This window comes from Scyliorhinus canicula, chromosome 15 (assembly GCF_902713615.1).
Source record: "Scyliorhinus canicula chromosome 15, sScyCan1.1, whole genome shotgun sequence".
NCBI lineage: Eukaryota > Metazoa > Chordata > Chondrichthyes > Carcharhiniformes > Scyliorhinidae > Scyliorhinus > Scyliorhinus canicula.
The window spans coordinates 81123602-81138545 of record NC_052160.1 but is presented as its reverse complement, the minus strand read 5'-3'; the positions used below and the strand labels follow the sequence as shown (position 1 = coordinate 81138545).

The window sequence follows — 14944 nt, the reverse complement described above, 5'->3', positions numbered from 1 at the left end:
GCATTTAAAAATTTATTGGATAAGCATATGGATGATAAGGGCATAGTGTAGGTTAGATGGCCTTTAGTTTTTTTTCCATGTCGGTGCAACATCGAGGGCCGAAGGGCCTGTACTGCGCTGTTTCGTTCTATGTTCTATGCTAGGCCTTTTCTCATTAGAACGGAGAAGGATGAGGTGAGACTTGATCGAGGTTTATAAGATTATCAGGGGAATAGATGGAGTAGACAGTCAGAGACTTTTTCCCCGGGTGGAACAAACCATTACAAGGGGACATAAATTTAAGGTGAATGGTGGAAGATATAGGGGGGATGTCAGAGGTAGGTTCTTTACCCAGAGAGTAGTGGGGGCATGGAATGCACTGCCTGTGGAAGTAGTTGGATCGGAAACATTAGGGACCTTCAAGCGGCTACTGGATAGATACATGGATTACGGTAGAATGATGAGGTGTAGATTAATTTGTTCTTAATCTAGGACAAAAGTTTGGCACAACATTGTGGGCTGAAGGGCCTGTTCTGTGCTGTATTTTTCTATGTTCTATGTAACACACTTTGGAAAGTCCTGAAGTTGTGAAGGGTGTGCTGATAGCATTGCAGGTCTTTTACTTTCCATTCTCAATCTGTGTGACTCAGGCACGAGGTGTGAGCGTCGGTGAAACACTTTCCGGGAACTCCCAACATTGTTCAGATGCAGAATGAAGAAAAAAAGCCCCACCTCCATAATAATTCCCCTAATAATCCAAACACAGCGAGGGAACCGATAAAGCAAAAAGGAAAGTACAACAAACATACAGCGATTCTTTCCTTTGATTCAGAAAGAACTTGCATTTATGAAAAACAATGAAAGTTGCCATAGTCCCCAAGCATTGTAGGCTGCTCTCCGCTTTTTAAATGTCTGTTTATTGTAGTTTTTCAATTATTGTACAAGTTTGTACAAAACAAGCGAAAGCAAAAGACAGCGACAGGTGTCAGTGTACAATAGGTGCAGCCCAACAACAGTCATTACAGCGTTAGGGATAAGACCGGATACATCAGGGGTAGAATCCCCAACAGGTTCCCTCCACGGATGAATGACCCGTCTGCACCTGAACAGACGTCAATCTAGACCTAAACCACACCCAAGACTTAAAACCGGAAAGACAGAAGAAGAAAACAATATCTCGAGGATCCAGTACTAAGGGGAATTCCGCTGACTTTTACAGCACAATTTGAAGCACAGACCCAGACAGGAATGGGCCTACACCTTCAAGATGGAAAAAGATAAAGGCAAATACAAGGAGAGAAACCAGCCACAACCATGTTATCAATGCAGGGTCTCCCATAGAGAAAGTAAAATGAGAACCAAGAGTGAGAAACAGAGCCCCACAACCCCAACTCACGGCCCCAGGTCCAAGGACAAAACCGATCATCGAACCACCACTACCAATAACGCTCCCAAAGGGGTAACAGACAGTCTTGGGGTCAAGATCTAAAACTCAAGAGCAATATGGCCTGGTCCCAGTCAAAAAGACAGGGAGACCCACACCAGTACAGTAAGGACCTTCCCACCCCCCGAGTTGCTGGATACCCCCAACCACCGAGAGCAAACAAAAAAAAGGATTCGGCCACCCAAAAGCCAACAATAATCAATGACTGATTGACCGAGCCACGAAGGCCCATCTCCCGACACTGCCACCGCTCGCCCACATGGGCATCAAAGTAAGAGGAATAGACCTCTCCAAGTCCAAAACAAAAGTGAGGAAGAAGAGGATCAAGAACTGTCGGAACAAACCCCTTGGATCCACCAGATTACAACAGAACAAAGACTGGCCAACCAACCGCCACGTGGGCCTGTCGAATTCTCAGGAGGAATGAACCACGGATAAAGACTGGACGCTACCTTCAAATCTATCCCACATCAACATCTGCCTGAATTTGGATCACCCCCCTGCAACGCCCACCGAAGAGCTGCCACTGCTTGAGGAGCAGCAGGATAATTATAATGACTGCGACCGTGTCTGGCTTAGCCCAGCACTGCAATGCATATAAAGACATGAAAGAGCTGGCCCCAAGGACTACCATGACTTCTCCAACCACCCCCCCCCCCCTCCCCCCAACTATCTTTATCATCCCCCCCCATCCCCTTGCCCATCCAGTCCTGCGCAAGACACAACACCTAAACAAACTCTACTGAGGGGTCCACCCCATCAGACACATCACCTACCACTAGAAATAGAGGATATTATAACCGACCTCACTCACAAATCTTCTGACAGCAGAAGAACAATTAACGAGGGAGACCCACACCTTAGGCGAGGGGCAAGGTTGAGAGGTGACTCCAGCCTCTCCTTTAGTGTGGAAACCCTGAGCTTGAGCTCAAGCAAGTGGAGACATTTCCTAAACACTCTTTCTGACATCTGTAACTAGTGATGTCGTACATGCTGTTGGATTAGACAGCATGGTTTTGTATGTAGGAGGCCATGTCTCACTACTTTAATTGAGTATTTTGAGGAGGTGACAAAAATGATTGACGAGGAAAGGGCTATGGATGTTGTCTACATGGACTTTAGTAAAGCATTTGACAAGGTTCCCCATAGCAGGCTGGTGCAAAAGATAATAATCTTTATTGTCACAAGTAGGCTTACGTTATCACTGCAATGAAGTTACTGTGAAGAGCCTCTAGTCCCCACATTCCACATGGGGTCAGGGTGAACTAGCTAGATGGATTCAGAACTGGCTTGGCCATAGAAGACAGAGTGTAGCAGTGGAAGGGTGTTTTTCCAAATGGACATCTGTAACTAGTGATGTTCCACAGGGATCGGTACTGCGACCTCTGCTCTTTGTAATGTATATAAGTGACTTGTAAGAAAACGTAGCTGGTCTGATAAGCAAATTTGCGGATGATACTAAGATTGCAGGAATTGCGGATAGTAATGAAGATTGTCAGGGAATACAACAGGATATAGATAGGCTGCAAAATTGGGCTGAGAAATGGCAGGTGGAATTTAACCCGGACAAATGCGAGATGTTTCAGGGGAACTTTGTGCAATCTTTTCTGTGTCTGTCTGGGAAGGACTGAGGGTGCCTGTTATTTCCTATCTTTTTTTTGTCTTGTTTAACTTGAATTGTGAAAAAATGAAATGAAAATGAAATGAAATGAAAATGAAAATCGCATAGTGTCACGAGTAGACTTCAATGAAGTTACTGTGAAAAGCCCCTAGTCGCCACATTCCGGCGCCTATTCGGGGAGGCTGTTACGGGAATTGAACCGTGCTGCTGGCCTGCCTTGGTCTGCTTTCAAAGCCAGCGATTTAGCCCAGTGTGCTAAACAGCCCCTGTGCTATTGTAGGGGTTGTTAATGACTTGTATAGAGTGTTTGTTTAAGTAGGGCTGATCTGGGGAAGTGGTATGGATGAGGCGGGGGAGGGGTGACTGGGAACAATGGATGGGAAATACGCTGGCACCGAGGCTGGGAGCCCCAGGCTAGCTGAGTGGGGCTAGTCAACGGAAGCCGAGGTGGGGGGTGTGCATATAGTTAGATTAGAGCAGGGGTTAGGTGATAGGATGGTGTTGCTGGCGGCGGGGGGGGGGGGGGGGGGGGGAGTAGTCGTTCTGCTGACGGGGATGGAAACTGGGCATGGCAAGAGTGAGGAGGTCATGTGTGGAGCCGGTAAGGAAGCAGGCCAGATGAAGCGCGACACATGGCTGGGGGGCTGGCCAAGGAAAGGGGATGGCCAATCGACAAAGGTAGGTGGGGGGGGGGGGGGGGGGGGGGGACGACGAAGTGCCCCCCAACCAGGCTGATCACCTGGAATGTTAGAGGGTTAAACGGGCTAGTGAAGAGGGCGCGTGTGTTTGAGCATCTGCGGGTTCTGAAGGCGGACATAGTCATGCTGCAGGAGATGCACCTGAAAGTGGCAGACCAGGTTAGGTTCAGGAAGGGCTGGGTCAGTCAGGTCTTTCATTCGGGGCTTGATTCTAAGACGAGGGGGGTTGCGACCCTGATTTATAAAAGGGTACAATTTGAGGCGGAGGGCACAGTCGTGGATAGGGGTGGCAGGTTTGTTATGGTGAGAGGTAAGCTTGAAGGGTGAGAGTAGTCCTGGTCAGTGTGTATGTCCCTAATTGGGATGATGTGGATTTTATCAGGAGGTTGCTAGGGAAGATCCCTGACTTGGACTGATGCAAACTGATCATGGGCGGGGACTTTAATACAGTCCTGGACCCGAGCCTGGACCGGTCATGTTCAAGAATGGGCAGGTTGCCAGCGATGGCAAAGGAACTGAGAGGGTTCATGGAGCAAATGGTGGGAGCAGATCCATGGAGATTTAGCCTGCCGACTGCGAGGGAGTTCTCGTATTACTCCCACGTCCACAAGGTGTATTCCCGAATTGACTACTTTTTGGTGAGTAGGGACCTGCTGGCTGGAATGGTAGGGGCAGAATACTCGGCAAGTGCCACATCGGACCATGCTCCGCACTGGGTAGACCTGCAGTTTTGTAAGGACGGGCAGCACGGTGGCGCAGTGGTTAGCACTGCTGCCTCATGGCGCTGAGGTCCCAGGTTCGATCCCGGCTCTGGGTCACTTCCGTGTGGAGTTTGCACATTCTCCCTGTGTTTGCGTGGGTTTTGCCCCCACAACCCAAAGATATGCAGGGTAGGCGGATTGGCCATGATAAATTGCCCCTAAATTGGAAAAATTGATTTGGGCACACTAAATTTTTTTTTGAAAAGTTTAGTAAGGACAGCTTTCAGCGCCCACCATGGAGGCTGGAAGTTGGATTACTCACGGACGAGGCGGTGTGTGTGAGGCTGAGGAAATGCATGCAGAATTACCTGCAGGTGAACGATACTGGAGAAGTCTCGGCAGCGGTGCTCTGGGAGGCACTGAAGGCAGTGGTGAGAGGGGAGCTGATTTCAATCCGGGCATACAGGGACAGGACAGACAGGGCAGAGACGGACCGACTGATTAAGGAAATTTACGGACGGACGGGAGTTATGTGGAATCCCCGAGGCCAGAGTTACTCAGGAAACAACAGAGGCTGCAGGCCGAGTTTGGGGTTCTGACTACAGGCAAGGTTGTAGAGCACCTTAGAAAGGTAAAAGGCGCGATGTATGAGCATGGGGAGAAGGCCAGTAGAATGCTTGCGCAACACCTAAGGAGGAGGGAAGCGGCTTGGGAGATAGGAAGGGTAGTGGATGGGGAGGGTAATCTAGTGGGTGATCCGACAGGACTGAACAAGGTCTTTAGGGACTTTTATAGGAAGCTGTACACTTCGGAACCCCCCCGGAGGACCGGGGGGGAATGAGGCGATTCCTGGACGGACTGACCTTCCCAAGAGTGGGGAGGGGTTAGTGGACGGACTGGGGCCCTGGTCAGGATCGAAGAGGTATTGGGGGTCCTGAAGGCCATGCAGTCGGGTAAAGTCCCGGGGATGGACGGGTATCCGGTGGAGTTTTACAAAAAATCTGCCGGGATAGTGGGGCCGGTGCTGGTCAGGGTCTTTAACGAGGCAAGAGACAGAGTTTACCCCCGACGATGTTACAGGCCACCATCTCGCTTATTCTGAAATGGGATAAGGACCCGGAGGCTTGTGGATCTTACAGGCCGATCTCTTTGATCAACGTAAACGCCAAGTTACTGGCCAAGATCTTGGCGCCCAGAATTGAGGACTGTGTTCCGGATGTAATTGTGGAGGACCAAACCGGGTTTGTAAAGGGGAGGCAGCTGGTGGCCAACATAAGAAGGCTGCTCAATGTGATTATGATGCCCCCTGAGAGTAGGGAGGTAGAGATAGTGGTAGCCATGGATGATGAAAAGGCTTTTGACCGGGTCGAGTGGGATTATCTGTGGGAGGTACGAGGACGGTTCGGGTTCAGGGCGGGGTTGATCGGCTGGGTTAAGCTATCATATCAGGCCCCGGAGGCGAGTGTAAGGACGAACAGGACGACATCGGACTACTTTAGACTGCACCGTGGGATAAGACAGGGCTGCCCTCTCTCCCCTCTGCTGTTTGCGCTGGCCATAGAGCCACTGGCAATTGCACTGAGAGCTTCTAGGGGCTGGAAAGGGCTGGTCCGGGGGAGCGAATGGAACATAGAGTCTCGTTATACGCAGACGATCTGCTGTTATATATATTGGACTCAATGGTGGGGATGGACGGTATTATGGAAATCCTGAGGGAATTTGGCCGGTTCTCAGGATATAAATTGAACATGGCTAAGAATGAGGTGTTCGTTATTCAGGCGAGGGGGCAGGAGAGTAGGCTGAAGGGGTTGCCGTTCAGGTTAGTGGGGCAGAGTTTCCGATATTTGGGGATTCTGGTGGCACGGGACTGGGGCAAGTTGCATAAGCTCAACCTGTCCCGACTGGTGGAACGAGTGTGGGAGGAGGTCCGGAGGTGGGATGCGCTCCCGTTGTCATTGTCGGGGAGGGTGCAGACTGTTAAGATGACGAATCTCCCGCGGTTCTTGTTTGTTTTTCAGTGTCTCCATATCTTTATCCCGCGGTCCTTCTTTAAGAGGCTGAATAAAATTATTCTGGGATTTGTATGGGCAGCGAAGTCCCCGCGGGTGAATAGGGTGATGCTTGAAAGGAACAGAGAAGAAGGGGGGCTGGCGTTGCCGAACTTCAGCAACTATTACTGGGCGGCCAACATAGCGATAATAAGGAAATGAATGGTGGGTGCGGGGTCGGTTTGGGAGCAGATGGAGGCTGCTTTGTGCAGGGGCAGATTAGCAGCCCTGGTCAGGGCACCTCTGCCGCTTCCGCCAGCACGGTACTCCACCAGCCCGATAGTGGTGGCGGCTCTTCGGATCTGGGGCCAGTGGAGGAGGCGTGTAGGGGAGGTAAGAGCATTGGTGTGGACCCCAATCTGCAGCAACCACTGATTTGCCCCGGGGAACATGGACTGTGGAGGAGGGCGGGGATTGTGAGGATGGGGGATCTGTTCCTGGAAGGGAGCTTTCCGAGCATGAGGGCGTTGGAGGAGATGTTTGGGCTGGCGAGAGGGAACGCCTTTAGATACTTACAGGTGCGGGAGTTTGTATGCAGACTGGTGTCGTCCTTCCCACGTCTCCCGCCGAAGGGGAGGTAGTACAGGGTAGTTTCCAGGGCAGAGGTGGGAGAGGGTAGAATCTCAGACGTCTACAAGGAACTAATGGGAGCTGAGGATACGCAGACCGAGGACCTGAAGCTTGAGTGGAAAGAGGAGCTCAGGGGGGAGATAGAGGATGGTATCTGGGCAGAAGCCCTGAGCAGAGTGAACACGACTGCAAAATACGCCAGGCTCAGCCTGATCCAGTTTAAGGTTGTGCACCTCGCCCACATCACGGGGGCCCGGATGAGCAGATTCTTCGGGCTAGAGGTCAAGTGTGCTAGATGCGCCGGAGGGCCGGCTAACCATGTACACATGTTCTGGTCGTGCCCTAAACTCAGGGGGTATTGGCAGGGATTCGCAGATGTCATGTCCCGGGTATTGAAAACTGGGGAGGTAATGGCAATCTTTGGGGTTTCGGAGGAAGCGGGAGTCCAGGAAGAGAGAGTGGCCAACGTTCTGGCCTTTGCTTCCCTGGTACCCTGGCAAAGAATATTGTTAGCATGGAGGAACTCAAAGCCCCCGAGGGCTGAGGTATGGCTATTGGACATGGCGACCTTTCTTGGCCTGGAGAAAGTCAAGTTCGCCTTGAGAGGTTCGCTATTAGGGTTCACCCGAAGGTGGCAGCCATTTATTACTTCGCAGAGGAGTAAGCGTCAGCGCGGGGGGGGGGGGGGGGGTGATGGGGGGTGGCTAGTGTAGAGTAGAGTCGGGGGATATTGAGGCAGGTCTTGGGCAGCACGGTAGCATTGTGGATAGCACAATCGCTTCACAGCTCCAGGGTCCCAGGTTCGATTCCGGCTTGGGTCACTGTCTGTGCGGAGTCTGCACATCCTCCCCGTGTCTGCATGGGTTTCCTCCGGGCGCTCCGGTTTCCTCCCACAGTCCACAGATGTGCAGGTTAGGTGGATTGGACATGATAAATTGCCCTTAGTGTCCAGAATTGCCCTTAGTGGGTGGGTGGGGTTACTGGTTATGGGGATAGGGTGGAGGTGTTGACCTTGGATAGGGTGCTCTTTCCAAGAGCCGGTACAGACTCGATGGGCTGAATGGCCTCCTTCTGCACTGTAAATTCTATGTAAAGATCCATGTGTGAACAGAGCCCTGGTTTGCACTATGTTTAATTTGTGTCTTGACCTTTTTTTGTACTGTACAATGTCACTTTTTCTATATGCCTGAAACACCTCAATAAAATTGTTTGTTTAAAAAAAAAAGAAGTTTATAAAATTACGAGGGGTGTTGATAGGGTGAACAGTTGGAGGCATTTTTCCCAGGGCGGAAGTGACAATGACAAGGGGACGCAAGTTCAAGGTGAGAGGAGATAGGTTCAGTGGAGATGTGCGGGGGAAGTTTTTTTACACAGCGGGTGGTGGCCTGGAATGCACTGCCAAGTGAGGTGGTTGAGGCAGATACATAAGCGACCTTTAAGACTTATCTGGATAGACACATGAACAGGCGGTGTATATAAGGATGCAGGCGGTTGGTCTGGATAGGACACGTGATCGACGCAGGCTTGGAGGGCCGAAGGACCTGTTCCCGTGCTGTATTGTTCATTGTTCTTTTGTTCCTTGATTGTTTTTTTTTAATTTAGAGTACCCAATTAATTTTTTCCAATTAAGGGGCAATTTAGCGTGGCCAATCCACCTACCCTGCACATCTTTGGGTTGTGGGGGCGAAACCCACGCAAGCACGGGGAGAATGTGCAAACTCCACACAGACAGTGACCCAGAGCCGGGATCGAACCTGGGACCTCGGCGCCGTGAGGCTGCAGGGCTAACCCACTGCGCCACCGTGCTGCCCTTGTTCCTTGATTGTTGACAACAGGGGCGTGATTCTCCCATTCAGCAGCAGAGTGTCCATGCCGTTGGAAACACCGTCGAGTTTCACGACGACATGAACGGGCCGCTGGGAATATCGATTCTGGCCCCTACAGGGGGCCAGCACACCGCTGGAGTGGTTCACGCTGCTCCAGCCTCCCATCCCGGCGTGAACTGTGCGCAGCGGGAATCGCGCATGCGCAGTGGAGCCGGCGGCCACCCGCGCGTGTGCGGTGGTCTCCCTCAACGCGCCGGCCCCGGCGCAACATGGCACGGGAGTTCAGGGGCCGGCGTGGAAGAAAATAGGCCCGGGGAGCGAGAGGCCGGCCCACCGATTTGTCACCCTGATCGCGGGCACAGGCCACCCACCCACTCCGCGCAGAGTTCCTGCTGGCGACCAGGTGTAAACGGCGCTGGCTGGATTGTACCTTTTTAGAGTGGTCGCTCGGCCCATCTCGGGCCGAGAATCGGCGGCCCAGCCGCGTAGAGCAGCCCACAACCGGTGCCGTGCCAAACGCACCAGCGCCACTGACGCCAATCCGCGGAGAATCGCTTGCTGGCGTCGGGCGGCGTGGCCCGGTAGTGGGGATTCTCCGGCCTGGCTCCGGGCTGGGAGAATCCCGCCCCAGGTTTTGGCTGCTCACCCATTATACAAAGAAAAATAAATCTTTACACCCTCAAATAGATTCTTATTAGTGGGGGCAGCACAGTGGCGCAGTGGTCAGCACTGCTGCTTCCTACCGCCGAAAACCCGGGTTTAATCCCAGCCCCAGGTCACTGTTCCTGTGGTGTTTGCGCGTTCTCCCCATGTCTGCGTGGGTCTCCCCCCCACAACTCAAAAAGATGGGCAGGGTAGATGAATTGGTCACGCTAAATTGTCCCTTAATTGGAAAAAAAGAATTGGGTACTTTAAATTTAAGAAAAAAAAATCAGTTAGTGACTTGTTTAACCTATTAATTTCAATTAATGTCTCAACCTGCTCTGTGCTCACACACCATGGGCGGAATTCTCCGCCAGGCCCAACGCCGTCGTGAAACCCGGAGAGGTTCACGACAGCGTCGGAAGCCGCTCCTGGCCCCCTATTCTCCCTCCGCCGGGAGGCTAGGAGGTCCATGCAGTGAATATCGGCAGCCGGGCCTTGTCGCTGGCATCAAGGCCCGGTGCGCCGAGAATGACACGTCCGACGCGCCTAATGACGTCAGCCGCGTATGCGCAGTTGCCGTCAAGACGGCTCCAACCCGCGCATGCGCAGTTGCCGTCACGACGGCTCCAACCCGCGCATGCGCAGTTGCCGTCACGACGGCTCCAACCCGTGCATGCGCGGTTGCCGTCACGACGGGTCAAACCCGTGCATGCGCAGTTGCCGTCTTCCCCTCCTCTGGCCCGCAAGACGTGGCGGCTTGATCTTGCGGGGTGACGGAGGGGAAAGAGTGCGTCGCTTGGGGACGCCGGCCCGACGATTGATGGGTACCGATCGCGGGCCAGTCCCCTCCCGAGCACGGTCGTGGTGCTCATTCCCCTCTCCGCCCCCCACAAGCCACAAAACAGCTTTTAGCGCCATGTTCACGCCGGCAGCTACCGGGTGTGGTTGCCGCCGGCGTGAACCGGTCGGGAACGTCCGGCTGCTCGGCCCATCCGGGTCGGAGAATCGTGGGCTTCCGTGAAAAACGGCGGCCCGCGATTCTCCGAGCGGCGTTTCGCAAACCGCGACACGCCATTTTGGGGGGGGGGTGGGAGAATCGCGGGGGTGCCAGAGTGGCCCTCCCGTGATTCTCCCACCCGGCGTGGGAGCGGAGAATCGCGCCCCATGGCTTCACTCACTATTCTGCTGCAAGGGTTGAATTTGTAAAATTTCTCAGCTCCTAGTTTAGAGGGAGAAGAGAGCGGAGAAAAAGAGAGATATTCAGCAACAAATCACTTATCTGCTTTCCTGTGACGTTGCCTCGAGCCTGCTTAGGGAGGGGATTTGAGACATCAGGCCAGGCCGCTGATGGCAAGCTTACAATTCTGGAGCGATGAATGTTGGTGGCCATCCAGGAATTCCGAATTAGAGGAATGTGGCCCTTTCTGACGGTTCTGGGGCCCTGAAGTGATGGAGGAGGCGGGCGGCAGCAGGAGATCCTGGAGAACTTTGCCTCGTATTTATCATTTTCATTCTTGCTTACATTGTAGCATCTGGAGCAAATGAAGGTCAGCAAGTAAGGGAATGATGGATGAACAAGCTTTGTGTGATTAAAATGCGAGCAGTAGAGTTTCGTTTTCATGGCTGCTAATCGTGAATGCAGTTCTCAAGCCCGTCCTCTTCCAGTTTCTTCTGCATGTACAGACTGATGAGCATCAAGATTAGTCCTGCACAATACTCGTCCACATTTGCACCTCCTCTGCGATGGAGATTGCTAATTTAACACTGAATTCTAGAACACATTGCCCGCTAGTTCTTTTTCATTCCAGTAGAGAGAGAGAGAGAGATACCTCTGTTCCATTTGGACTGGTTTGAATTGAGTTGAACAATTCATCGTCAGCTCCAGTAACTGAATATTGAGAGTGCAGTCATAGAATCAAAATAAACATTCTTGTCAAATCCATTGAAAGGCAGCCGGAGTGTTGACAGACTGTGGCTGTTTTTGGGACTGGGTGCCAACATCAATCTCACAGCTTTTTCAATCTTTCCCTTCTTGTCCTGTCCTGTCCTATATCCCAGAGTGTTCCCCAGAATATCTCCATTTCTCAATGGCCTAGAGATGACACTGTTCAGCAGTAATTTATGCTAACCACAGCCTGTATACAAATCAAGAAGCAGGATTATGCATTTCCTTGTTAGTGTGGGGAAACCCCAAACCGTCTTTACATATCAGAGGATCATTGCTGCAAGAGATCAGTGACTGTGAGGCAGAGCAGGGTAGAGATCAGTGACCCTGAGACAGAGTAGGGGTAGAGATCAGTGACCCTGAGACAGAGTAGGGGTAGAGATCAGTGACCCTGAGACAGAGTAGGGGTAGAGACCAGTGACCCTGAGACAGAGTAGGGACAGGGGATTACTCATCCTCAGTGATGGAGCAAGAAAGAAGATCACTGGGTCTCGGAAATGGAGCAGGGTTAGAGATTACTGACTTTGAAAGAGGGCAGGGGAGGAGATCGCTGACCCTCCAACGTCGAGCAGGGTTAGGGATTACTGACAATGTAAACAGGATGCTGAGATCCACCAGGAGGAGTTTACGACTGAAAGTCAGAAGCTGTGTATTCTGTGTTTCTAAATCAGGCATCGAAAGAAGTATTTCAGTTGAAGAAAAGAAGCCAGAACAAGAGGCAAGCCGATATTCAGCACAGTCCTTCTTCGAGTATCTCGTTGTTGTCTCTCTGAAGAAGTCCGGTGCAGTGTACGAGCCACAGATAGCATATCAATTTCCGAAGGTGAGTGAATACAAGTCTCATAGCTTTATTGTGAAAGAACCTGTTGATACTGTATTCCTGTGAATCGATGTGGGAGGAAATTCGATGTTATTGAGTAATCCAATTAGTCAAGGCCAACAGAGACCTTCCTCATGGTTCTGAATCTCAATTTATTAATTTAGTCCCAGATGGGGGTGGTGGACCTCACTGTTTTTTACAGTCTTTGCCAGTCTTACTGGGTTTATCAGCGTTTCAGATAATCCCTGTTTTAGTGTAGCCCAGTCATGCCTTCCTGGGATGTGTGTCTGATACCAGGCACAGCGTTACCAGGCCAGGGGAGAGTGTACGGGGGGGGGGGGGGGGGGGGGTCAGTGTACAGGGGGCGGGGGGTAAGGGGGTCAGTGTACAAGGGGGGGGGGAACGGGAGTCAGTGTACAGGGGGGAGAGGGGGTCAGTGTACAAGGGGGGAAGGGGGTCAGTGTACAGGGGGGGAGGGGATCTGTGTACAGGGGGGGTCAGTGTACAGGGGGGAGGGGATCAGTGTACGGGGGGGAGGAGGTCAGTGTACAGGGGGAGGGGGGTCAGTGTACAAGGGGGGAGGAACGGGGGTCAGTGTACAGGGGGGAGAGGGGGTCTGTGTACAGGGGGAGAGGGGGTCAGTGTACAAGGGGGGAAGAGGGTCAGTGTACAGGGGGAGGGGGGTCAGTGTACGGGGGGGGAGGGGGTCAGTGTACGGGGGGCAGGGGGTCAGTGTACAGGGGGGGCAGTGTAGAAGGGGGGTCAATGTACAGGGGGGAGGGGGACAGTGTACAGGGCAGGGGTGGGCAAACTTTTCCGTGCAAGGGCCACATTCAGAAATTCACAATTTTAAAGGCCGCATAGTATTAATAGTCCCGGTTGTAACCAATTAGCGTGCAGCATATACCTCAGCGCTTCCCCCGGCGGCATCCTGCCTTTAGCCCTCTTTATCTCTACTTTTCAAAAATGGCGCTTCACCCGGTTATGATTCTGGGCGCCTCATATAGAACATAGAACAGTACAGCACAGAACAGGCCCTTTGGCCCTCGATGTTGTGCCGAGCAATGATCACCCTACTCAAGTCAACGTATCCACCCTATACCAGTAACCCAACAGCCCCCCACATTAACCTTATAAAAAAAAATTTAAAAAAAAAAAAAAAAAAAAAATTTTTTAAAATTTTTGTTTAATGACTTGATCTTGGTGGGCCGCATAAAGACCTTTGGCGGGCCGCATGTGGCCCGTGGGCCGTAGTTTGCCCACCCCTGGTACAGGGGGAAGGGGGTCAGTGTACAGGGGGGGGAGGGGGTCAGTGTACAGGGGGGGGGAGGGGGTCAGTGTACAGGGGGGAGGGGGTCAGTGTACAGGGGGAAGGGGGTCAGTGTACAGGGGGGGAGGAGGTCAGTGTACAGGGGGGGAGGGGGTCAGTGTACATGGGGAAGGGGGTCAGTGTACAGGGGGGAGGGGGTCAGTGTACAGGGGGAAGGGGGTCAGTGTACATGGGGGAGGGGGTCAGTATACAGGGGGGAGGGAGTCAGTGTACAGGGGGAGGGGGTCTGTGTACAAGGGGGGAAGGGGTCAGTGTACAGGGGGAGGGAGTCAGTGTACAGGGGGAGGGGATCTGTGTACAAGATCTGTGTACAAGGGGGTCAGTGTACAGGGGGAATGGGTCAGTGTACAGGGGGGAGGGGGTCAGTGTACAGGGGGGAGGGGGGTCAGTGTACAGGGAGAGGGGGTCAGTGTACAGGGGGGAGGGAGTCAGTGTACAGGGGGGGAGGGGGTCAGTGTACAGGGGGGAGGGGGTCAGTGTACAGGGGGGAGGGGGGTCAGTGTACGGGGGAGGGGGTCAGTGTACAGGGGGGAGGGGGCCAGTGTACAGGGGGGGAGGGGGTCAGTGTACTGAGGGGGAGGGGGTCAGTGTACAGGGGGGTCAGTGTACAGGGGGGAGGGGGTCAGTGTATAGCGGGGGAGGGGGTCAGTGTACAGGGGGAAGGGGGTCAGTCTACAGGGGGGAGGGGGTCAGTGTTCAGGGGGAAGGGGGTCAGTGTACAGGGGGGTGGGGGGGAAGGGGTCAGTGTACAGGGGGAGGGAGTCAGTGTACAGGGGGAGGGGATCTGTGTACAAGGGGGAATGGGTCAGTGTACAGGGGGGAGGGGTCAGTGTACAGGGGGAAGGGGTCAGTGTACAGGGGGAGGGAGTCAGTGCACGGGGGGGAGGGGGTCAGTGTACAGAGGGGAGGGGGTCAGTGTACAGGGGGGAGGGGGGTCAGTGTACGGGGGAGGGGGTCAGTGCACAGGGGGCGGGGGTCAGTGTACAGGGGGGTAAGGGGGTCAGTGTACGGGGGGAGGGGGTCAGTGTACAGGGGGGAGGGGTGTCAGTGTACAGGGGGGAGTGGGTCAGTATACAGGGGGTAAGGGGGTCAGTGTACAGGGGGGAGGGGGTCAGTGTACAGGGGGGAGGGGGCCAGTGTACAGTGGGGGAGGGGGTCAGTGTACTGAGGGGGAGGGGGTCAGTTTACGGGGGGGTCAGTGTACAGAAGGGAGGGGGTCAGTGTACAGCGGGGGAGGGGGTCAGTGTACAGGGGGGAGGGGGTCAGTGTACAGGGGGGAGGGGGGTCAGTGTACAAGGGGGGGGAGGGGGGTCAGTG

At 53.3% G+C, this 14944-nt stretch overlaps 1 protein-coding gene across 3 annotated transcripts in view; it reads left to right on the top strand.

Annotated features, from left to right (window-relative positions):
* Nucleotides 1–14944, top strand: part of LOC119978468 (DENN domain-containing protein 2D-like) — a 196470-nt gene that overhangs the window by 89748 nt on the left and 91778 nt on the right. For all 3 annotated transcript variants that reach the window (XM_038820128.1, XM_038820127.1, XM_038820129.1), the window contains exon 3: nt 12149–12300. In XM_038820128.1, coding sequence (XP_038676056.1) covers nt 12149–12300 — 152 coding nt within the window. The remainder of the gene's footprint in view (nt 1–12148; nt 12301–14944) is intronic.